This window comes from Penicillium argentinense (assembly GCF_028826775.1).
Source record: "Penicillium argentinense strain IBT 30761 chromosome Unknown utg000009l_segment0_segment0, whole genome shotgun sequence".
Classification (NCBI taxonomy): domain Eukaryota; kingdom Fungi; phylum Ascomycota; class Eurotiomycetes; order Eurotiales; family Aspergillaceae; genus Penicillium; species Penicillium argentinense.
The window spans coordinates 3,419,457-3,443,859 of NW_026622668.1; the positions used below are offsets into that span (position 1 = coordinate 3,419,457).

Genomic DNA, 24,403 nt, shown 5'->3' on the forward strand with positions numbered 1-24,403 from the left:
TCTACAGACTGTCGATAATGATGGGAATGTTGGCAAGTCATGGTTAGTCCCTAGCCTCACCAGCCAACGGCCAATCGGCAAAGAGGGGAGGAATATGACGCCATCCGCAGTTCCAGGCTCTCAAGCCGAGCTCACCAGAGGGAGCTCAAGACCCGAGTGGTACCCGGCGCAGAATATTAATCTGAGACCTGTCGACAGGACACCGTAAAGTGCCATACATAGAAGAAGTGTATGGCTCCATTGATCGTCGAACTGCCCAGCGCTCAACCGAAACACAGCTGTGAACGGGAGCTCTGGACACAGATCCGTGAGGTGAAAAAGAAAGAAGAAGAGAGCGCGGATCGTCCTATTTATCGCCGCTGAGAATTTGATCCACTAGTCCTGTTCGGGAATAGTGTAAATGTCACATGACATAGGGCGCGCTATCAGACCCGCGAGGCTCTCCCCGAACCAGCTCAGCCAGATCAGCTCTGATCTCGCCCACAGTCACCATGTCCGACGCAGTTTCGATCGAGCAGAACAACAAGATCCGAGTATCCCTGGGGCTCCCGCCTCTGCCTGTCACTGGCGCCGCCGCCGGCCCGACCTTCCAGGAAGACGACAGCGGATCTGGATCCGAATCCGACGAAGAGCCCGCGAGCACCGTCGAAACTCGCCAAGCGCAAGGATACGAGAACTGGAAGAAGCTCCAGGATGAGGCGGAAGCGAAGAAAAAACGGGAGGAAAGGAACTCTGCCATCAAAAAGGCACGCGATGCGGCTCAGAGAAATCTGAAGCTGGAGGGCGCCACCCTTGGAGAAGCAGATGGCGCCGGCCTCGACACCAAAGCCTGGCTGATGCAGTCCAAGAAGCGCACCAAGAAGATCGAAAAGGAACGTGCGCGCAAACTCGCCGAGGAACTTGCGGAGCGAGAGCGCGAGGCGGCCGCCCAGTACACTGCTGCAGATCTTGCGGGTGTAAAGGTCGGACACGCCATCAACGATTTTGGAGATGGCGAGGACCACATCCTGACCCTGAAGGACACTGCAGTGGACGAGGACGAGGACGACGAACTTCAGGATACCAACCTGGTCGACAAGGAAAAGACCCAAGAGCGACTGGAGCTGAAGAAGAAAAAGCCCATCTACGACCCTACCGCCGAGAACCAGGGCATCCTTTCACATTACGATGAGGAGATTGAAGGCAAAAAGCGGAAGCGATTCACACTAGATGCCAAGGGCTCGACGGAGGAGGAACGAGCCGCCAAGCGACAGGAGGTCTCTGAAGGACTGAAGAGGGGCGCCATCAGTCTGAACATCGAGCCCGAAGTCCCGACCTCGGATTATATGGACATCAGTGAGGTGAAGATCAAGAAGCCGAAAAAGAAGAAGAGCAAGGCTACAAGACAACGAACTGTAATCGATGATGAGGATATGCTCGGTGGAGCCGACTCGACAGGTACGCCAGCTGGGGCCTCATCTATGGAAATCGACTCTGGAAATGGGACACCGGCTGCCCCGGCCCCGCGAAGGACGATTGATCAGAATGTTTCCTTTGTCGATGACGATGACCTCCAGGCATCACTGGCGGCCTCACGGCGTGCGGCGTTCAAGAAGCGCAAGAAGATGCGCCCCGAAGACCTCGCACGACAACTTCGTGAAGAAGAATCGCAAACTCCCATGGAGGTGGAAAATGGCGAAGAGGACGCCGAGGAACCTGGCCTTGTCCTCGATGAGACCACCGAATTCGTCTCCAACCTCCAGAAACCCGTCTTGCCCGAGCAGGAGGAACGACGAGCCACAACCCCTGCTGCTCCTGCCGCGCCTGCTACCGAGCCCGTGAAGAAAGAAGAGGACGAAACCGGAGACGTCGATATGGAGCGTTCTTACAACGACATCGAAGACGATGAAGATCTCGCAGAGCGTCTTAAGAACGAGAAAGAGGCCGAGGGCGAGCAAACCCAGAAGCTCACCGGAACTGGATTGGAAGAAGAGTCTACACTGGATTCAGGCCTGGGATCTACAATGTCTATGTTACGACAGCGTGGTCTTGTCAAGGAGACCGACGGCGGATCTGCGAACGCATTGATGCGTGACCGGGAGCGTTTCCTGCAAGAGAAGCACCGCCGCGAAGCCGAGGCCGAACGCCATGCTCGGGCGCAGCGTGAGCGCGACCGTAACTCCGGCAAGCTGGACCGCATGTCGGCGCGGGATCGTGAAGAGTACGCGTCGTGGCAGAACCGACAGCGTGACCAGCAGGAAGCGCGCCGTATGGCCGATGTGTTCAACAAGGAGTACAAGCCGGATGTGCAGCTCAAGTATACGGACGAGTACGGACGGTCGATGAACCAGAAGGAGGCATTCAAGCATCTGAGTCACCAGTTCCACGGTAAGGGCAGCGGCAAGATGAAGACGGAGAAGCGGTTGAAGAAGATCGAAGAGGAGAAGAAGCGCGAGGCAATGGGGGCTCTGGACAGCAGTCAGCACACGGGCATGAACAATGCGCGCGAGGAGACGGCGCGCAAGAAGCGCCAGGCTGGTGTGCGCCTGGGGTGAGAGAAGTTCGATGCCGACCCGCCTGCATTCAAGTTTTCAAGTTGTATAGAGACGCGAGAGTACCACAACTAGCTCTCGCGCTACGAGATTCCCCCAAATGGAAACCAGTTTTCTTCACGACAATGCAAACCCCAGAAATACCATTGAGAGCTAGCCTGCTTCAGACATGTCCTCCCGAGCATAGGGTATCTCCGCGTTGCTACGTAATACTTTCTCCAGGCCACTCCAGGTTGTCTCCGCGTGTGGGGATGCGGGTAAATTTCGTTTGTAGCTCCGACCGAATCCTCGCACACAGATATTTCGGACTTATTGCGCGAGAGTTCAACCGAGCTCGGCTTTGCTCCTGTCGGAAAGGGATCCCGCTGGGATTGCAGGGTCGGTTTTCCCTAATTGTACTTGCCAGTAAAAAAGTGTTGCATGAGCGCACACCGGGATTTCCCTTACCCCAACTGCGTGAGGGGAAAGGGGTGGTGGAGCAGTCGCCCAGATCAGCTCACCGGGGCAGGACGACCCGATGTCGCGCAATGTCGGGTGAGCTGATGGCGATCTGAAGGAGATACATTGCTTGGTAAAATATACCTGAGGAAGTATCTTGGGGTACCGAAGGTGGGAATTTGTTTGTTGTGGGTGTCGAGTTAATTGAGATGAGTCGATAATTGGGAGCAATCCTGTAACAGCGCAGCTCAATGGCATAGGACATGAGTAGGGTAGAGCACAATGATCAGCATAGCACCCTGCGTGTACGCTCCTTCGGAGCGATCCCCCCATGCGGAGGCCGCAGCCAATGCCGGAATGCTGTGCGTGTGTACATGTGTATGTGTGGAAGAGAAGTACCCGGTACGTGGTGACGCGTGTGGGGAACACACAACTAGAATGTACCCGGTACCGCCATCACATGAGTCAATCCCGGCTCGCACCGCAGCATCTCCGACCTTTTCACCTCCGACTCCTGCCCCTTCCCCTGCCTGGGATTGCTCCTCTTCCATCCTTTCCATCTTGCCCATCCTTCACAATGCTCTCCACTCTGCGTGTCGCCAGCCGCTCGGCTGCTGCCCGCGATGCTAACATGCGTACCGTGGTGATCGGTGCCAGACAGGCCTCGGCCTGGTCCAAGGTGCCCCAGGGCCCTCCGGTAAGCCTCCATTCGGAATTGCGACGAAGCGAAAATGCCATTACGATCGTCAATGCTAACGGGCTGTCTTCAATAGGATGCCATCCTGGGTATCACCGAGGCCTTCAAGGCCGACTCCTTCAAGGAGAAGATCAACCTGGGTGTTGGTGCTTACCGTATGTTTTGGTCCGCGCAGAATGGAGCAGCTCCAATGATCCAGGAGTTCATCGCTAATATGAACCTTTTCCAGGTGACGACAAGGGCAAGCCCTACGTCCTGCCCTCTGTCCGCAGCGCCGAGGACAAGGTCGTCGCTTCGCGTAGCGACAAGGAGTACGCCGGCATCACCGGTATCCCTGCCTTCACCAACGCCGCCGCGGAGCTGGCCTACGGCCCCGACTCCTCCGCCATCAAGGAGGACCGCCTCGTCATCACCCAGACCATCTCCGGCACCGGTGCCCTCCGCATTGGTGGTGCTTTCCTCCAGCGCTTCTACCCTGGCGCGAAGAAGGTCTACCTGCCCAACCCCAGCTGGGCCAACCATAACGCCGTCTTCAAGGACTCCGGCCTGGAGGTCGAGAAGTACCGCTACTACAACAAAGACACCATTGGTCTTGACTTTGAGGGTCTGATTGAGGACATCAAGGCCGCTCCCGAGGGCAGCATCATCCTGCTCCACGCCTGTGCCCACAACCCCACCGGTGTTGACCCGACTGAGGCCCAGTGGCGCCAAATTAGCGATGTCATGAAGCAGAAGGGTCACTTTGCTTTCTTCGACATGGCTTACCAGGGCTTTGCCAGCGGTAACGCTGACAAGGACGCCTTTGCGCCCCGCCACTTTGTCGCCGAAGGCCACAACATTGCTCTGTGCCAGAGCTTCGCCAAGAACATGGTACGTTCGATTAACGACGGGAGAAATTGCAACCACTAATATATTTATAATAGGGTCTCTACGGTGAGCGTGTCGGAGCCTTCTCCCTCGTCTGCGAGAACACCGAGGAGAAGAAGCGCGTCGAGTCGCAAATCAAGATCCTCATCCGCCCCTTCTACTCCAACCCCCCATCCACGGTGCCCGCGTCGCCTCCGCCATCATGAACGACCCCGCCCTGAACCAGCAGTGGCTCGGCGAGGTCAAGGGCATGGCCGACCGCATCATCGAGATGCGCTCCCTGCTCCGCACCAACCTCGAGAAGCTTGGCAGCAAGCACGACTGGTCCCACATCACCAGCCAGATCGGCATGTTCGCCTACACCGGTCTGAAGCCCGAGCAGATGGACGCTCTGGCCAAGGAGCACTCCGTCTATGCCACCAAGGACGGCCGTATCTCCGTTGCGGGTATCACCACCGGCAATGTCCAGCGCCTGGCTGAGTCCATCTTCAAGGTTACTGGTTAAAGTCGCGAGAAGTTACGTTATATAACTTGAATTGAATGGATAACGGATGGATTGCGAGAGAGAGCCTAAAAGGAATTGGAATGGGCACCATGAGTCTTGGTGGCTTTTTGGTTTTGCGGCCCTTGTACTGATATCTAATGTCTCTGTGTTTTATGTTTAGCATAGCTTCCCATTGGTTGCCTTTGTCCATCTCAACGGAGATTTCGGATTTGGTTCCCATTTTTGCACTCGTAGAGGTTCATATTCAGAGTACAGCAGTGTACAATTTAGTTGTAGGCTTCTAGCTTATCACGTGTATGCATATTGTTATCTCAATGGTCTCGATCGTGTATGTAGAGAGATCGGAACTGAGCGCATACAACCAAGGTCAGATCGAGCAAGTCCAGACTCCATGTCTCATACCATAGCGATTAGTGTGGTACCTCTTTTCAATGATGCATTCAGGACCTTACAAGTGCACCAGTGTGATACATAGTTGCGCTACACAATAGAGAAAATAACATATAGTATCAAATCAACTTTTCGAGTATATAACTAGCATCTCTGCTCTGATTATTCATACCAAACACAGGCATATTTCGACAATGTTTATGTACGAACGAAAATGGTTCCCGACGACAATTCGTCGAGTATATCAGCTCTCAAAAACTTCAATTTTCAAGTGAAAAGGCGTGGATTTTTGACGTCCAATTTAAGGACGGTGGCACTCAAGGTACTTCTCACCAAGCTTGCAAGGCTCCTCAGCAACGACCTTGCAGCACTGAGCACCAGCCTTAGACTTGCAGTCACCAGAGCCGTCCTTAGACACAGCAATAATCTGGCTTCCGTCAGACAGTTGCTGACCAGACTTGAATGGCGAAGAACCGCAGAACTCAGAACCGTAGCCGTATTCGGACTTAACCCAGTCGCAGCCCCAGCCGTGGTAAACGCAGTCGTAGTCCTCGGAGTTGGCGACGCTAGCAGCATCGGAGGAGGCGGCGACCGAGATGGAGGAGTAGGAAGCGGTAGGGATGGCGGACAGACGGCTGGAGAGAACGCCGGAAGGAGGAATGGAGATGGATGGGATGGAGACCGAGGAGGTTCGGGGTGTGAAGGTCGACGAGGACTCGATGGCGGACAGGCGGCTGGAGAGGGCCGAGGAGGGAGGGATGGAGACGGAGGATGTCTCGGGCTTGAAGGAGGAGGATGAAGCGGTGGCCATGCCGGCCATGAGGAGGGCGGAGGTGAAGGTGAACTGCATTTTGGATAGTATGCTATTGAGAACGAGTGTTTGCAGAGAAGTGCGAAGAAGGGTCTCTTTGATATATGAATAGCGGCCTCGGCGTTTAGTGAAACTAGCAGAACGGAGTAGACCCTAGCACAGAAGTCGATGGACTCTGGCGCTCAACAAGTGACGAAGAAGGTAATTGCATGTGGGATTGATGGGCTGAAAGTGGGAACAAGCCTTCAAGAGCCGGAAAGATTAGCAACTGACCGCACGAACCGAAACTCTGAGTTTGAATAGATCAGCAACGATCGGCTTTACGCTCTCGCTCGCACGACGTGAAGGGTCTGTTTGGTGGAGTGACCGGCGCTATAGATCCACGGAGCCTAGCCAGATCCAGTAGCAGAACTATGTCTGCTCCATCCCGACTCCATCCCGACCCACTCCAGCTGAACGCCAGAACGCCGTCGAATTCCGGCCATCATTGGATCGAGCAGTTCATCTGTATCGAAAATCGAGTGATGGTCATTTCGGCAGCCCACGTCACCCTAACCCCTGAGATGAACGCCTAAAATTGGTCTAGGGGAAGTATGGGACCTTGTCGATCTGAGCTGCTTCCATACTACGGGCCCAAAGAGCAGAGCGCAGAATACCGCTACTTGATGAAGTGGATTCAAATGAGGATTATGACGGGGGCATTAAACCCTTCATCACACACTGGCAGTATGGGGAACCAAGCTGATTACTACCACCATGACGAAAGCGTATGGACAACAAAGCCAGGTACCCAAATGAGAGAATGACCAGACGTGCCGCAAGAGCAGTGGGAATATCACCCAGTGTATCGAGAGTATCGGACTCTCAATTGGGGCTACGAATGATATGGTTTTTATATTATGGTGCACTAGGAAAATTTTGGGTAATCACGACGGTTTTTGGTGAGCCAAGCGATGAAAATTTGCTGCCTCCGGTGCATTTATTGTCTTGCTCACTTCTCATTTTATTTTTTATCTTTCACTCTATTACTGGCCCTGACAAAGATACCCCGATTCCCTCTAACATCAAAACACAACAATGCCAGATTCGAAAACGGACATCAACAAAATTGCGGGCATGGTGCCCAAAATCGAAGGCAAAGTCCACTTCCCTTGTCGGTGTGAGTTCCTTGAAATCGACTGCATTTGATTCTAATATTCTCTTCGACCAGTTGTCACCGGATCACTGGATAAATCGAATGCTGGTAGGCCCCGTCTTTTATCCCATCCCAAAATTTAGACTCGAGCTGCTTCTGATGCCGGTTGTCATTCAAGATAGAATCGATGCTTGGGTCACCCAAAACCTGACTGAGGCCAACGGAGTTCATTCGGAATAGAATCGAATTTCTGCAGCTGCCGTTCAACTCGAATATCTACAAAGTAACTACGGGTTAAGATGGGCACGCCCGTTGTCGACGGCTCCGTTTATACACCACCGCAACTTGCGTCCATGATGCTAAAATTCTTATAATTGCCAGTCTCGAAGACCGCTGTGTATCTTTCAATTCCGATATACATTTTGGTCCTGATTTCCTGTATGCGTTCTCTCTCCCGAAGCGTTCGCTGCTCGCAAACGGGCATACTGTCAAAATACACGAAACTGCACCTTTCGCATGACGGAGCCCGCTGAGACCCTATCAACCATATTTAAGGATGTCACATGTGAGCTTTTCTAAAGTCCCTCGCTATCATCCTGTCCTCTTCGCCCCCTAAATTTCAAACCCCGAGTCCTTGAAGATCATGAACAGGAATGCGAAGGTATCAAACTTCGAGTTAGATGAACGAGCTGTGAAAGGCGACAGCGAGGTCTTTGGACCAGGATCTCGTTAGCTTCATTTTTCGCGAAGATTCAGCTCCCCGATCCCGTCTTGAATGTACCGGCCCGGTGCAATCACAATTTGCTATTCCAACCCATTCTCCCTTCGGCCCCGTGCCCACCTGAGCAGTGTAAAATATAGAACGCAGTGTTCCTAAGATAATTTTCGGGTATAATAGGTCAAGAACTTATCACAAATATAGTTTAATGTACCTGAACACATACGTACTGTAGGTAGATTCCAATTAGTTTGTAGTTAACAAATGAGCCCGAATCCCCGTAGCTAACGGGAAACCTGACAGCCAGGGGCAACCGGGCCGAGTGGGACCATCAGCCCACCCGAGCTCAGAGTGGAGAGCTTAGCCTCGGATCAAAACAACCAGTTCCTCACGCCAACTCCTGGCGAATATACGGTCAGCAGAATCTAGAAGATATGTTTGCCATACCCCCTGTGTGGTGGTAATATTACCCTGCAGCCCGTTAGACAATACATGACGTCGATAACCGCGAGTACCCTGGGACCACCTGGTTAATGCATTCGGGTGAGGGTAAGGGTGCTTAGTGCCCAGTCGTTAGTAGTGTAAGGGGCTGGGGACCTTGTCTTTTGTGAGGGAGGGACCTGGCGGGCCCAAGACGGGCATGAAACGCCGAGCAGAGTTATTTATGGCATGAACAATGGGGCTGAAACGTACAGAAAATACCCTGACACTGGGACTAGCGTCGTACACCTTGTCCATAGCTATGGCTGTGTGCTTTAGTTGTTAGGTCTGCTGGGGCTGTACCGTAAGGCGCGAATCCTGGCGGGTCTAAGCCACACGGTCGGGGCACGAGAAGCAGCACGAGGCGAGAGCAGGGCAGCGAACGAGTGAAACCATTACCGCGTGTAATACACCTGGACTCTGTAAGTGTTTGTAAGCGTGTGAAGAACCCTGCTTCTCGAAGAAACAAACGCCTTGCCCAAGCAATGTCAGGCGCCCGAAACTCAGCCCCAGCCCTATTCGGACCCCCGTCGCTGAACAAAGGCGTTTTGTTACTATTTCTGCTTGATCGTCGCTTGTTGTGAGGCGATGATCTATGGACTGGCTAACCGAGTAACGGCTTCACTGTTTCGTGAGGTGCAATGCGAATGACCCTCAAGTTGGTTGTGCTGTGCTGGGACCACCCGCCAGCCTTTGGTGGAGTTGTAGGTAGAAGGTCATGTATTACGGCGCCGAGAACGAGGAACTTGCGGAATGTCTTAGATGTTCGCGTACATGCCAATTGGAATCGTGCTCCTCTGGCCTTTTCGTGTTGGCGGCTCGTATTGTCCGCTGTGGCGAGTGGCTTCGACCGCGGGTGAGCGTGTCGAAACTGCGAACGGCGATTCTGTTAACGCAGTGTCCTGAAGTGGCGATGGTGATGTCGGAGGTTCGTATTTGGTCACCTGTTGTCTAGGAATGTGCTTGGTTTGGCAGGACGTGTATATAAAAAGGGGGAAGCTGGCTTGAGAAGAAGGTGGCAGTATACCCGCTGTATACGAACATCAAAGGTTGAACCATCTCAAGTGTTCTACTTCTGACATTACAATATGCACATCGCTCAATCTCTAGCTCTTGTCTCCCTTCTCGGATTCACTGGTAGGTATTGCCCCGTCTGTCACAGCTAGCACTAAGCCTTCGTGACGAGGCTAGGCGCGAATACCTGCCCGCCGGCGACTGGCGGCTGCGGCGACGCCGATGCGTGTGTGGGGACGGAGTTCTGCACTACGGCCACCTTCACCACGCCCTCCTCCACCGTGCTGACCACCTGCGTGCCCACGGCCACCTGCCTAGGCGTCTACGGTAAGAGCTGCGGAGCCTGAATGGATGTCATGGCCTTCCCATCTAACCTTTCCAGCCCAATGTGATTTCGGAGGTACCTTGGGCAACTGCTGCTCGGGCTATTGCGCGGCCAGCAAGTGTCGATCCACGGATCAGGACTGGCCCGGCTGCAAGGAGGATAATGGGCCGTGTCTGGTTGATGCCAATTGTTGCTATGGGAATCAGTGTGTGAAGGGGCTTTGTACGAGGCCGAAGAAATGATGGTCGTTGGATCTACAAGGCAATAGTCGTACATAGTCGATGTGATATGTGTATTGAGAAGCTGCAATTGTATTTTGTACAATTGACCAGTATACTGCCTACACTTGAAGTATTGCAACTATTTACACCCGACTGCTGTAAGCTGTACTGTAGTCGGTCATGCCAGCAACAACTCCGCCTGCTCCTGATACGCCTTCATGGCAACCCTCCACAATTCCGGCCCAACACTAATCCTCGCCACCCCCAATCGCTTAATCTCCTGCACCCCCAAAAACCCTTCTCTCAAATTCATCTTAACATTAACCATGCCCTCCAACTCCTTCACCAACACCCTAACCTCCTCATCCGAAACCCCACGCCCCCCAGCACCACCCCAAACAAACACCGTACAAGCCCCCGCCTCACGAAACGCACGCCCACGCTCAACCGCATCCTCAATCCGCCCCGTCACACCTAGCACATCCGTCCGGGCATTCAGCACAAAATCCGGCACGCCAACCTCCGCCGCGGCCGCCATGACCGTGCGGACGCGCGCCACAGCTTCGGGCAGCGGGCGGAGTCTGCCTGAGGCATTATCCAAGTCCTCGAGGTTACAACCGACGGCGCCGAGCGCGATGATCTCCTTGATTGTGGCGGCTAGCTCGGGGAGATCGGCTCCGTAGCCGTCCTGCAGGTCCACCGTGACGGGTTTGGTGGGCTGCGCGTGCGAGGCGCAGGTGTCGTGCACGGCGGACAGGACCAGGGCGAGGGTGGTGAGGTTTTGGGTCTTGGTGAGGTGGTCGTCTAGGGTGTTGTGGGTTGCAGCGACCGCGTAGGAGGCGGTTGCGACGGCCCGGCTGGTGGGGAGGGCTGCGATGATTTTGGCGGTTGGGGCGTCGTAGACGTTTGTTAGGACTAGTGGGTTGGAAGGATTGTGGAGGGCGCGGAGGGTTTTGGCGAGGTCGTTGAGGGTTGTCATTCTGGTTGTTTAGTAGTTGAGCGTAGTCGAGCGTAGTCGAGCGTAGTCGAGTGAATGTGTTCCCCGATGGAGACTTTAAAGGACTCGCCCTCCATGGAGTAAATGGGCATCTTGAGTCGGCGAATACGAGGTTGTTGCGGTTGAAGTTGCCAATCAAGTGTTGCTCCATACGAATATGGTCTCCAGTACGCAGGACTTTACTCTAGGAGGGTACTACCTAATGTGCTTATGTATGTAAGTACTGGACTTGCTTGACGCGGTGCCTGTCTCAGACTATAGCCACACTATGGTTGGTAGTCGGGGTGCGCTGCAGCAAGGGGATCCACGGCATCCTGCTTACTTCAGTGCTTTACAGCAGGTAGTACATTCTGCTAGTACTCCGTACGAAACTTACATCCCCGCGGAATCGGTGACTCGACCAGGCAATGCGAAGCGGAGCATCGTGACTCAAGTACCCGCAGTGCCGGGCGACGAGTCCAGACTCCGTACATCGCGGAGTAAAGTAGAGTAAAGAAGGAAAGTAGGAGGGTTATGCCAGGTAGTAGTACGAGTGCAACCCGCAACCCACGGATCTCCGTCGTACAAGCTGCGACGACCGAAAGCTCGGGAAATTTCCTCCCAGCGACTCCAGGGTGCTCTGAGATCCGTGCCTGCGTGCATGAACGAGGGGCATTCCTCGGGTGATCGGCCGTGAGCATGCCAGTCCAGCACTGGTTGCCATTTGCCTCCTCCTCACCTGGACCTTGGACGCTTGCCATGTTCATTCTCTCGTCCATGTAGGCACAGTGTCGAGCGAACGAGTCCAGACCAGCCGGCCACACCCGTTCTCCGCTGACGGGAAGCCCCATTTTCGGAGGTTCTCCTCACGAGTACAGTACGGTAATACCGTACTCCAGTACAGCAGGACGGCAGGTACCTGAAGGGCTGGTACACTCTCAGATATTAATCTGGAGGGCATGGCACTGGTGCTAGGCTCCACCGGTCGGCTGCGCTTAGGAGAGCTGCGAAAACTGCAGGAACGAGCCCCGACAAAGAAGAACAAGAGAAGAAGATCAAGAATAGCATCATCCATTGGGCTTCCATTCATCTGTGAATAGATCGTACCGGGTCGCAGGTCGAAGCACTGGCAACGAAGGCACTGGGCATCGTGAAACACGGATCGCGCTTCCGAACGGAGATCATAACGAGTAATCGTCGCCACGGAGAAGGAGGGGGGGGGTTAGATTGATTTAGGATTAAAATTACAGAATTATCCGATCCGTAGGGTCAGCCATTACCGTCGCCTGTAATTTTGGCCAGGGAAATCGCCCGTCAGCTCCTCCCCACTCTCCGCTTCGCCTTGCTCCTCTCCTCATTCCGCTCTTTCCTCTTCACTCTTCCTCAAGGAACCTCCCACGCTGAACCAGCCCGGCCATTATCCCCCGTGTATTTCTACTGTTGCATTACTCTCTGCCTCTCTTGGCCTGCCTGCTGTCCACCCCCTTATGGCGTATGGTGTTTCCTCGACCCGTGCAGTTGGCCGCCTGACCTGCAGCTCTCACGCTGCCATCCGACCCTGCCCGTCTCGAATCCTCTCCTCCCAACCCTCCCCGTTCTTCCAGACTTCATCATGACTGTGCTGGACATCCCCGACAACGGGCTGGCTCTCCGGTCCAAGGGCCAGCCGGGGGAGCCCGCGACCACGCGAGCCCAGTTCATGCGGCTGGCCCTCGCCCAGAGCACGCTGGACGATCTCATCAGTAGCATGCAGAAGGGCCAATCGGCCAAGGTTCGTCTGGGAAAACATCCCTCGCTCCAGTTCAACGGCAAGACCGAATCCTTCCACGCCTACCCCGAAACACACCGCTCTGAGATCTACGAGACTTCGTCCGATAAACGGACCCTTTATTTTGCAGGCGTCCTCAGCCACAGCTTGGAGATCGCAAAGGCCAAGGAGGATACGGAAGATGTCGACCGGGCCTTGGAAACGCTACAGGCGGGACTGAGTGCCCATGAGCGGGAGAAGGAGGCCAAACAATCGTACCTGGTGTCCAACCCGGACGAGCTGAAGGCGCTGGCCAAGGTCAACAAAGGCAACCGAATGTCAGTTCGGTCGGGAGGGCCGAGAGACAAATGTAACAACCCTTCCCATTCACTATTGTATTCAGTTGTGGTTCACTTCATTCACTGCATTGACCGAAATTCACTGGATGCTAACGAAATTTAAAAGCTCGCCGACTCGGAGTAACTCACATTGGAAATGGAAGCCTACACCCAAGTCCCAAACTAGGTGCCCCCGAATCGCCCGCCCTCGCTCCAACGTCCGCGCCTTCCCAGTCCAAAGCCGACCGGCGTCTCGAGGCCCTCAAAACTCCGTTCATTCACTTGCTCGCCGTCCGCGCCGTCTCCTCCCAGTATCTAGCCCGTCTCACGCACACCTCCCAAGACGAGTGCAACACCCTCGCCAAGAAGTTCGGGACGGAGAACCGCCTCAACCGAGAGAAGTTCGACCTAAAAGATAAGACCTACAAGGACCTCGACGTCTGGAAGTTCCCGTACCCGACCGAGGAAGATCGGGAAAACGCCATCCAGAACGCCATCTCGGCCTTTGACCGCATGCGAATCTCCCGCACCGACAAGCTCTGGCAGTCACTGCTCCCGAAGGAAGAACGCGGAAAAGGAAAGTGCCTCTCCCGCCTCAACCTGCACATCACACCCGCCATGCCTACCACCAAGAAGACCACCGGCACGAGTACCACCCCACGCATCCAGGTGGATGGGGCCGAGGATCGCGCGGAGGAAATCGATCGCGCCAAGGGATCGGGTGTGACTTCTCGACTGACTCGGAAGCCGCGAACCGAGAAGGATGGAACGAAGAAGCAGGTGAAGGGCAAGAGTGCCGACAACAGCACGCTGACGGGCCGAATCACCAAGAAGACCACCGGCAAGGCCGCCCCGCCCAAGACCGATTCCAAGTTCAAGTCTGCCGAGTTCGTTCACTCCTCAGACGAGGATGATGATGAGATGCCCGATGCTCCTTCACCTCTCCCCGAATCCACCTCTAGCTCGCGTCCCAAGGAAAACAAGCCCGCTACGGCTTCGGCTTCAACTTCGACTTTGGCTTCGACCAAGAAACCTCAACCTCTGACCAAAACTCAACCGGCAAAGAATACGGCTCCTGCATCTTCCAAGGCCTCCAAGGCCCCGGCACCCGCACACAAACTCGAGTCTTCTCATGCTACTCCGGCTTCCAAGCGACCGGCCTCTCGCACCTCCACCTCGCCCCAGAAGCCTTCTCCTCTCGGATACTCTCCTCCCGCAGCTGCTTCCGGTGGTTCTCAGGGCCGCAGCCGCTCTGACAGCCAGAACCAGTCATCCGGCTCCTCTTCTTCTTCGCCTCTGATCTCTCAACTTGCTCGCAACAACAAGGCTACCGGTACTGCCGCACGCCCGCAAAAGCCCGTTGCACCGGCCAATGGCGTCAGCAAGCCAGCTCCTACCAAGTCTTCAGCTCTGCCCACGACGTCAGTCAAAACGGCACCTGCGAAGCTTTCCTCCAAGCCCGTCCCCGCCAAGCCTACCTCCACCAAACCTACTTCTTCAACCTCTGCGGCTGCGCGTCCCAAGCCCACTCGGCCCGACCCTACGCCCGCCAAGAACGTCGACAATGCCTTGTCTAACGCTAATCCCCGCAAGCGCAAGGCAGAGCCCGATGTGGGCTCCGAGTCTGACCGCGATGGCCACCCTATCATCACTGGAAATCTGGAGCACAAGCGACGTCGTGCTGTTAGTACCTCAAGCGGTAGTACCGGTAGTGCTTCTCCTTCCATGACTCAGGAGGTTCTTCGCAAGCGACTGCTGGACAAGTCGGAGAAGTTCAAGGAGTATTACGCCAAATACTCGGCTCTGCATCAGGTTCTGGCCGGTCAGGCCAACCCTCCTGCCAAGGACGTGGACAAGTTGGAGAAGCAGCACAAGCGGCTGCAGCAGATGAAGCAGGAGATCTGGGATGAGAACCGACGTCTTCGTGAGGAAGGCGTCATCTCTTGATTTCTCTTTGCCATCTTCGATCATTTCTTTATTCATTTTCACTTTATTTTTGAGGATTACATTTTTTGCATGGCGACCAACATGGTCACCCAAACGGCGAGACACCCATTTCGACAGATGAACAGCTCGGCGTTTCACGGTTTAACGGCCTTTTCACGGTTTGATTTTATATTTTTACCCTCTGGTATCCTATGCTCTTCCAATATTTGCATGTCTTCATTATTATCTGCCATCAGCACATTTTTCGCATTCCCATGATCTGTGACATATAGAATTGCATTCTGCGACTCAAAATCGACAGTGTATCTGGTATCCTTAGCATAGTTCTAAGAGACATAGCCATCCAAAAAAAAAATATTCAATTGGATCTCACTCTCTCCTGCCTCTTCTGTCGATCTACCTTGTAGATGTATTTGTCCTTGGCTCCTAACGATGATCCACATGGATTCTACCCCGGATTCGCGCATCGCTGGTTCGCTGGGCTGCCAGTGGGCCCGTGGCGCGCGTTTGTACCCGTGGTTGGTCAGCGCACACGTGGCTGGGTCACGGGATCCATCGTAAAATACTGCACCAATACCGACGTCGTAATCTAAATTACATCATCACCGTTGATCCAGCTAGGCCGGACTAGGACTAGCGCCAGTGGAACTTGAACTCAGGAAAGTCGATTCTCACTCAGGAAACAACAGCTTGCGTGCCAGCCAACTTGCACAAAGTTGTCACGACGCCTTCCCCCGCCCTCGCGCAATTGGGAATCTCCTTTCCACCCGCATGAGGAGCATCGGAAAAACACAATGACGCCCCCGGCTCGAGGACGCGGTACCAGCCAACGCAGTCCGACCGTCCTGGTAAGATCGCCCAGAAGCAATCATCCCGCGCTTGCAGGGAACCCTTACTAACGGCAAGATGGAATGCTTTAGGTTACGGACTCGCGAGATCAACAGCCTGCTTCCACGCCCCGACGTCGCAGATCACCCGCTACCCGCTTCATTACCGTCGACAATGTCTTGCAATATGCCTCTGATGTTCCGTCCATGCAGCAACGAGGTCCGCCGCAGATGTCGCGATCCCGCCGTCTGGCTTCCGCAACGGGCGGGTTGATTGGTGCGGGTGGTAGTTCGTCTACGGTGGCGAATGGACGACTGCGAGCACAGCCGCGCCTCCCGCCGCGGACGACGAAAGTTAGCGAGAAATTGGTGCTGTTGCCGGATACGGGTGGTGTGGGTGAAGAAGGAGGTGAAGAGGGAGAGGACGAAGACAATCGCGACGACGCGGATCTGGTGGATGAGGAGCTTGTTGCTCGTCTTGCGAGGGATAAGCATGTTGATCCAGATGCCATGAGAGAGGCTTTGATTGCACAGAAACGACTTGGTGGAGGTGACTTTGGCGTCGATAATGATCTTGCGCCGCTTTTGGCAGAGGAAGAAATTCTTCGCAAGAGACGCACTACACCGGAGCGCGCGAAGAGCTATGCGGAGCGGTTGCCTAAGGCCAGGCGGACGGAGAAGCTTGCTCGTGTTACGGCTTATTGTACTGCGCAGGCGTATAAGATGGGGTCTGTGGCTTCGTTTGTCAAGGAGTGGCATGGGGCCCGGACGAAGCTGTACGATGATTGCTTGTACACGGCGTATCATCTGCCGCTGTTACCTGGTCATGAGGGGTATCGATTGCGCAGCAGTCCTGTACTGAAGTTCCCTGGTGGAAAGTCGCTTTTGGATGAGGAGATTGAGCGGAATGAGCTTCGTGATCATCATGATGATTGGATGGGCGAGGCTGAAGAACATTCTGTCGGTGGACACAATCGGCCGGATGAGGAACATCATCATGAAGCGTCTCCACAGGATTCGGATGATCATCATAGCTCTAGAGAACAGCATGAGGAGCTCCTGAGTCGGACTTCGTCCGAGGAGGATGCTCGTCATCGCGAAGAGCAGCAAACCATGGCTACGGAGGACAATGGTCACTCTCTGATTAGCGACGAGCAGCCTCCTGAGCTTGCTCCCCGTCGTCGCCGATACAGTTCTGACGATGGCCATGCCTTCCTACAAGCCCGTTCAGCTTCCCCGGCTAAATCATCTTCTGCAATGCCAGAACGGCCCGCACGAACGCTCTACAATGTCGCCGAAATGTTCGTCTTCAGCTATGGTGTCGTGGTCTTCTGGAACTTCACCGAACGTCAAGAAAAGGATTTGCTGGCAGATCTGGCGTTTGCTACCTCTTCAGCAACCGGAACACCCATCCCACTAACCACAATGCCCCTTCACGAAGAAGATTTCGAGACAGAAGAATTCCACTTCGAATACTCGACTGAAATCTCACGACCTCGCGTCTACAATGACATGATCACCCTCCGCAGCGGCGACCACATGATCAAACTAGCTATTAGCCACGGCATCTCCCAAAGCACAAAACTCTGCTTCTTCGAAGAAGTCATGGCCCGCCAAATGGCGGACGCAAAGGACGTCCCTCGCCGACTCGCCATGACAGGCCAGTTAGGCATGAAACGCGAAGAAGTCTTCCGAATCCTCGGCCGCCTCTTCAAATCCCGCGTCGAAGTCAATCTCTCTTCAAATATGCTCGATGTCCCCAACTTTTTCTGGGAAAGCGAGCCAACCCTCTACCCACTCTACATCGCCGTGCGCGAGTACCTCGAAATCAAACCCCGCATTCAAGTCCTCAATGAACGCTGCCGCGTCTTCCTGGACCTCGCAGAGATCCTCTCAGACTCCGTCGCTGATAACCGCACCTCCTACCAGACATGGGTCGTCATCGTCCTGATCGTCATCTCTATCCTCGTCACGCTCTCCGAAGTCTTCCTGCGTTTCGGTCTGCTTCATGCCCGTCAAGGCGCTACCTCTGCAAATATCTTCGCCCGCGCTATGGGTCGTTCTCTTCCGTCGCCTTCTTCGGGCTGGCCCCCTGCTAATGTTCCACCTGGTTGTATATGTCCCTCGATTGCGCCAACGGGCGGGAATGACTATAGCAGTGGGCTTATGGGTCTTTAACTAATACCTTATCATGTGACTTTGACTTCTGTCCTGCAGAAAATTACTTGTATATGTTGCGCGAATTTTAGTCGTTGGCGGGATGCTTTTGGTTTGGTGTATGGTGCTTTTGGGGTATGGAAAATTATTTTCTTCATGCATATGATTGGTATCGACTTTGTACCTCCTGTTTGGCCTGTTGGCCCAAAATGAAACCATTTCTCAAACGGAATTCTTTCTTCACTGATGCACAAAATAATATTCCACATCGAGACCAAATTGGGAAAGTCTCCGGGAACTGACTCCCGCAGCATTTAAAGCTAGCATGAGGCCGATACTCAGCGCCGAGCCACTAGTAATGGGGTGGTAGCAGTTGCAAGGCTTAACCTAACATCATAGTGCATGTGCAAATACGATGTGACAGTTCAAGGTACTGCCCACTGGGACAGCAAACAACAAACTCATAATGCACATCTAACCTTGCCTTGTTACAACCCACGTGTCTGACTCCGCAGTTTACCACTGCTCAAAAGCAGCAAATACATCCTCTATCCCTGATCATCTCTAGAGTGAATCCAGAAGAAGCTCTCCCTCCTCCCTCAAAGACAAGCCGACTCTGCCATATTAGGTCCATCGTCACGTGACCATCTGTCCTCTTTGTAGGACCACCAACATAAAGTAAGGCGATCTCTCCCTCTCCTCACCACCATTCCTCTCCTTGTCCCATTGGTTCAATCCTCTACTTGTCATTAACCCTCCCCTCAGACCCAGACTCCCTCACCGCCCATATAAAATGTGATCTCCAGCCCGACTCTCACCTTCTCCTCTTCAACTCTCACCGACCCAGAGACCAGATCAGCTTCTCAAGCTCCTCACTGTCCGGGTCAAAGTGACTTCAAAGAGTTCAGGCCAGAGAGCCATTTTGTTCGGCTTCATCATTTCTCTGGACCAATTTAATACGATGATCATTCCACAATCTCTTCTCTGGATACCATGACCGATACTCCAATTCAACCAGGAACAAGCTCGCTCCACCGACCTTTCAACGCTCGATCCGGACCAGAAGGACCAGATATCCGATCAACAGGACATGTCGCTCTTTGGGTGCATAATACTATCGTTGCCCTGTGTGCAAGGCCTCATGGGCCTTAAAATGTTGTATATACACGGTGGAGCAATTCCGAATCGCAAAGAACCTGTCTGGAAGAGGTACTTACTCTAACCGTGCCGCCAGCTTCATGAATGAGAAGACTTTTTGATGAAAAGGCTGGGAGAAAGAAGTACCAGTCTTTGGGTCTTTGTCTAACGAATGGGCGTGAAGAACTCCGGAGCTTGCCTAAAGAAATTCCAACCCGGCTGTTACTCGGCGATTGTGGGCGTGTGTGGTAATTTCTACCCAGACGAGACTCCAGGAAGGAAATGATGCCGAATTCCATGGAAATCTCATGAGTCTTCTCATCACCCTCTCTTTACTCAAGTGAGGTATGTGAGATAACGTTGAGCTACAGCCTGGAACGGAATCTCAACGGATAGCAACGCTTCTGCGGCGGTTGCAACACCAAAAATAAGTTCAGGGGCTACCTTGAGATAGCTGAGCTGAGCCTATCTCAAGGGCTAGGCAAGGGAATACAACTCGGATAATCCGATTATGCAAGAAGAGGCTTGAACAGATATACTATCTCTGGCCACAAAGGTCCATACGCCATTGCCATTGCGCGACTGAGCCTGCTGCATACTTATCGACTTTCGGTGGTCCTGCAGAATCTCAAGAGGACCTACCTAGGTACCCTGGAAGATATTTGAAAATAAATACAAAACCGACACTCACCTCCTCGTCAAGTCTTCGTCAAACTTTGACTCCTCCATGTCTCCCATCTGTACCAAGTCAATTCCAACGGACGTCAGTTTGATTTGGGAGACAGCATCTTCCAGAGAGTCCCATGCCTTCTCTTCCCTACAAATGGTTCCACCGAAGCGGAATCCTGCTGGCCCAAAGGCCTCCTCTTTTGAAAGCCTTGAGACGAGCACATAGGCCTACTATCATTAAAAATTGACTTGCGTCGACTTTACAAAGGGCATGGCACTCCAAATGCTACGGACCGCACGTTGTCGCCAATTCTGTGGCGAGAGTACTTGCCCACTTGTGAGTCTAGCACGGACATTGTTATGCCGTCGGCAACATTGCTCTCGTGTGCGGAGAACATAACAAGCACATTGCCACGGCGAATACGGAACCGGCCGGGGACCTAGCCGACAAGTTTGTTTTCGCTACGGATGAGACCAAGGAAACGTCATGTCAGAGGGTTCACGAACTAGAACACCCCTCTACAGCGATACCACTTGCCCTCTACTAATTTTTTGAATCAAGATGGCATCTCAATACCCATCACCAACTCCCCGAAGGCGTAATATGGCATCGCAACAGAGAATAAAAGGAAGAAATCGACCTTGCTGCGGCCTTCCGGCTACTGAATATGGGTCCCTGGGCTGCAGTCACAAAGATGCAATTGGTTGTTAACGAGGAAGCTCTGGTGGAAAGATACCTGCTATAAAAAGAGATTTATAGCATGATGTTTGATATTGGGGAGCAGCTGGATGAGAGCACTATGTGATTACAAAAGCCGGGGCCATTGCGATTTGCATTACAGGCATCTTCGGCAAACCGAATCAGCGCAGCTGAACTCTTTTTCCGAGGACCCCACGTTAACTACTCGAGAGTTGGAGGGAACGTCTTCAAGGGGTTTGTCGAATGGCTTGACAGGGTCTTTCACGGAAGATGCTAAGTTGCTATCATGGGCTACTGCAACAATGCTTATTACGTGGGGTCCCAAATGGGTTTAACCATGGTCACCTTGGCTTTTGCACGCATACACCATAAACGGTGCAATTGCTGCTGGAAAATATAGCGCGACGTTTACCCAATTGCGCGGCATTATGTTTTCACCTTAGCGAGTAACATCGCACCTTTGAGAGCCGAGCCAACGCCCAACAAGCGCCTTCGGGGTCTTCAAGTCCACGAGGTGAGCATGAAGGCATGTGCGCTCTTCTAAGCGACGTTGATTTAGGCCAGGTTCAATCACGTCCTCACACGTTTTTGGCGCGAATATCAGCCACCGATAACTTGAATTCTCCGAAGACTCTACGCCTGAAAGCTTGCCGTGGAATATGGATTATCTTACTTATCAACTTCCCATTCGATCTCATGACTCAACTTCTCGTCCAGGAACGCGAAAGAAATGTACATTTGTCGGAAGGCCAGCTGAGCACACTCATAAGTGGCAAGGCAAGTTCCCTTAACAAAGACGAATTCTGAACAGAACACTCTGCAAAGATACGGTTCTGGTTCTGGTTGGAGGGATTTTACGACACAGACGAAGTCGACTTCGAACCTAATCATCAACCTCTTCCGCAACTTACACAAGTTACACGTCTTCAACAACGGTACTCACAGAGTGAGATTGTAATTCCAGCAAGATTTCGGAAGTCCATCACCGGATGTACCACATCAGGCTCAACCCAGCTTCACGACCCCAACCAGAGCTCGGCTATCCCAACTTTCCAGCATGTGCATTTATTCGACGATGACATACAATTCCAGAGGAAATAGTTACATGTCGACAATGGATGCGGCTAAATGTTTCTACCAATGGCCGATTCATCTTGCCGATAGACAACATATGGCCGTGACCTCGCCTCGACGTCAGGAAGTGTTTCAAATCGTGATCATGGGATATTGTAATAGCGTCGCATTCGTCCAGAGGCAAATGGTCTCGATTCTTCGCGACTTCGCTGGATGGTGTCGAGCTTACGTCGATGGTGTTTTCACCACATCTCCCACGTGCGACGATCATTTGAACCATCTTCATACGCTCCTGGCAAGGCTGGAAGAATTCGGAATCAAGTTGGAGCCACGCAAATCCTACATCGCTTTTCCTTCTATCCATTTTCTGGGGCAGCGCGTTGATGCATTCGGCATGACCACCCGTGATGAGCGAATCAAAGCCATCACAAACCTTCAGTTTCCGAAGACTTTGAAGCACTTAGAGACGTACCTGGGCATGACGGGCACAGTCCTCCATTACATTCGGGGATACGCCGCGAAAATCGAACCGCTACAACAGCCTAAAACATTGTTGCTCCGGAACAGCCCGGTTAAAGGTCATTCACGCCGATCTTTCTCAGTCCGCACTCTGGCTGAACAACCCTCTGCTGCAGAACGACGCGCTTTCGACGAGCTGCAGGCAGAATTTGCTGATAGCCCTTGGTTGACCCATCATGATTCGCAGCGACAATTGTATGTAGATCTCGACGCTTCGAAGGAAGCAGGATTCGGAGCAATGGTCTTTCATGTCAACCCAACTCACGTACATGATATATCAAAGCCGCCAGCTGCCAACGCCATTCAGCCAGTTCTGTTTCTCAGTCGGGATCTTTCTGCAGCGGAACGAAACTATTGGCCCACAGAATTAGAAGTCGCGTGCCTTGTATGGGTCCTACGCAAGATACGGCACATGGTGCAAGCCGCCCCGCCCCACCTCCCAGTCGTGATCTACACCGACCATAGCAGCACAACACCAATCGCGCAAAGCTCTCCACTTCGTTCCGTCGCATCAGATCGGCTCAACTTACGATTAGTTCGCGCTTCTCAGTACATCCAGCAGTACCGACTCAGAGTGTTTCACAGACCAGGCGCAACGAACCAAGTAGTAGATGCGCTGTCTCGGTTGCCGACAAAGCAACATGAAGCAGGGCAATCGGATGATCTCGATGCACTTTTGGCCGTTCGTTTTGTGCTGAAGCAAAACCGAGCGTTGTCGGTACAATGCACCTTTCTGAAGACTTCAAAAACCGAGTAAGAGACCAGTATGCTTCAGATCGGAGATGGTCCGCAGTTATCCGAACGGTGCAACAAGTGCAGCAGGATACGGATCCAATCAAGACAGTCCTACCATATGACTATCGGGACGGCCTGTTGTATCAGCGGAACCCGGACGGTTCGAACACAGTGCAAAAGGTTCCATACTACCGTGGGACAGCCTTATGCGAAATTCACTTGATACATGGTTGTCAACGATATAAAAAATATGATTGCAAGCAGGAGACAAATATAAAAGGCTCGAATTCCTGTCGAGACAAGGGCAGCATACATGGATCCCTCGTCCCTAAGTCTTTATAATTCTAGAAACACCAGCTTCGATCTCGACCGCTCCGCAGAAGGCAGTTTGCCCTGAAGCAATATCGCGTATGACATTGAAAGTCTGGGGCGGCTATCGGAAAGGTCGTCGGTTATGTTTCCGAACTCGCTCAGCCTGGAAGATCAAGAATGTTCGAGGCACCCTGGCGACATCTTTCCTTATCTGGCCCATACCTCGCGGCCAACGGGCACTCCGCCCAAGTGCTCAAAGACGATACCCGCTCCGAACCCTCTTGCCTCCAGGTGCTACCTGCCGGGTTTAATGAACGTGTATTGACCGACCCAAATCAGGGCAACGCAGCGGATGCAGTTTAGGAGAAAGCTGACATCAAAACCGTCACTAAAAACCAGTGCGGTAACCCTCATGAGCCGTCCAAAACAGACTCCGAACCTGCACGTCGTCAATTGGGACAACTAGCCGACTCATTGAGGCTCTCCATTCCAGACACACAAGCTCTATATCCTCGATGATATCATCAGTTTACTTGAGGGCCCAGAGATTTTTCATTTCATAAAGGATCCAGAAAATTTTGAGGTTCAGTCGTCGACCGCGCCGTCACAACAGCAGCTGGTCACTTATGCACCGACCCTCGCCTTCGCATCGGAGAACATTCTCACTCCATCGGTCAGATTCATAAGGCTCGGAGTTCTAGGCCAGTTGCGACGCCTACTACCTGCTTATACGCAGAAATCAAGTCAACCAAGACCACCTACAAAAGTAAAGGCCCAGTCTAGGTCGCCCTTACATCGCGGGCGAAAACCACCTGAGCAGACCCTATTCACACATACAATCCGGCAAAGAATTCAGCGCCTGGTTACCATGGTTGAGAGATATTTTCAGACATCGGCTGGTACATAAAGCTTTTCGGGGCCAAAATATTGTCCTTGTTGGCGACTTCTTCCTTCCAGCTACTTCCTGTGGGTCAGAAGGCACTATGCAACCGACAAACTCCCCAGACCGGGCTGGAGTGGCTCTTTTTCCGAACTTTATGTATTGTATCCAGAGTCACCACTCAACTGGATACAGTTGTACGCCAGCAGGGTGGCGGATGATGAAATCGGACATTCCATTGTACGCTGGAACT

General features: G+C 53.1%; 7 protein-coding genes across 7 annotated transcripts, besides 1 other annotated feature; 6 read left to right on the top strand and 1 right to left on the bottom strand.

Moving 5' to 3' along the window:
* Window positions 1–491: 491 nt before the first annotated feature.
* On the top strand, window positions 492–2,534 carry N7532_008863 (U4/U6-U5 snRNP complex subunit SNU66; the record flags this gene model as incomplete). Its single annotated transcript, XM_056621355.1, has 1 exon — window positions 492–2,534. The coding sequence occupies one exon, from the start codon at window positions 492–494 to the stop codon at window positions 2,532–2,534; it is 2,043 nt and encodes a 680-aa protein (XP_056472161.1).
* A 1,012-nt stretch (window positions 2,535–3,546) lies between these two features.
* Window positions 3,547–5,038, top strand: N7532_008864 (pyridoxal phosphate-dependent transferase; the record flags this gene model as incomplete). Its single annotated transcript, XM_056621356.1, has 5 exons — window positions 3,547–3,666; window positions 3,743–3,821; window positions 3,896–4,536; window positions 4,590–4,712; window positions 4,760–5,038. The coding sequence occupies 5 exons, from the start codon at window positions 3,547–3,549 to the stop codon at window positions 5,036–5,038; spliced, it is 1,242 nt and encodes a 413-aa protein (XP_056472162.1).
* Window positions 5,039–6,087: 1,049 nt separating this feature from the next.
* On the top strand, window positions 6,088–6,814 carry N7532_008865 (uncharacterized protein; the record flags this gene model as incomplete). Its single annotated transcript, XM_056621357.1, has 2 exons — window positions 6,088–6,286; window positions 6,543–6,814. 2 exons carry the CDS (start codon window positions 6,088–6,090, stop codon window positions 6,812–6,814), a joined length of 471 nt encoding a protein of 156 aa, XP_056472163.1.
* Window positions 6,815–9,808: 2,994 nt separating this feature from the next.
* Window positions 9,809–9,874: a sequence feature (Short protein (N7532_008866, KAJ5090182.1) was converted to a misc_feature.).
* Window positions 9,875–10,310: 436 nt separating this feature from the next.
* Window positions 10,311–11,111, bottom strand: N7532_008867 (isocitrate lyase/PEP mutase family protein; the record flags this gene model as incomplete). The annotated part of the gene is made up of 1 exon (XM_056621358.1): window positions 10,311–11,111. One exon carries the CDS (start codon window positions 11,109–11,111, stop codon window positions 10,311–10,313), a length of 801 nt encoding a protein of 266 aa, XP_056472164.1.
* Window positions 11,112–12,720: 1,609 nt separating this feature from the next.
* N7532_008868 (uncharacterized protein) lies at window positions 12,721–15,140 on the top strand (the record flags this gene model as incomplete). The annotated part of the gene is made up of 2 exons (XM_056621359.1): window positions 12,721–13,225; window positions 13,321–15,140. 2 exons carry the CDS (start codon window positions 12,721–12,723, stop codon window positions 15,138–15,140), a joined length of 2,325 nt encoding a protein of 774 aa, XP_056472165.1.
* Window positions 15,141–15,934: 794 nt separating this feature from the next.
* On the top strand, window positions 15,935–18,145 carry N7532_008869 (RMD1 family protein; the record flags this gene model as incomplete). Its single annotated transcript, XM_056621360.1, has 2 exons — window positions 15,935–15,988; window positions 16,061–18,145. The coding sequence occupies 2 exons, from the start codon at window positions 15,935–15,937 to the stop codon at window positions 18,143–18,145; spliced, it is 2,139 nt and encodes a 712-aa protein (XP_056472166.1).
* A 3,599-nt stretch (window positions 18,146–21,744) lies between these two features.
* Window positions 21,745–22,980, top strand: N7532_008870 (reverse transcriptase/ribonuclease H family protein; the record flags this gene model as incomplete). The annotated part of the gene is made up of 1 exon (XM_056621361.1): window positions 21,745–22,980. The coding sequence occupies one exon, from the start codon at window positions 21,745–21,747 to the stop codon at window positions 22,978–22,980; it is 1,236 nt and encodes a 411-aa protein (XP_056472167.1).
* Window positions 22,981–24,403: the final 1,423 nt, after the last annotated feature.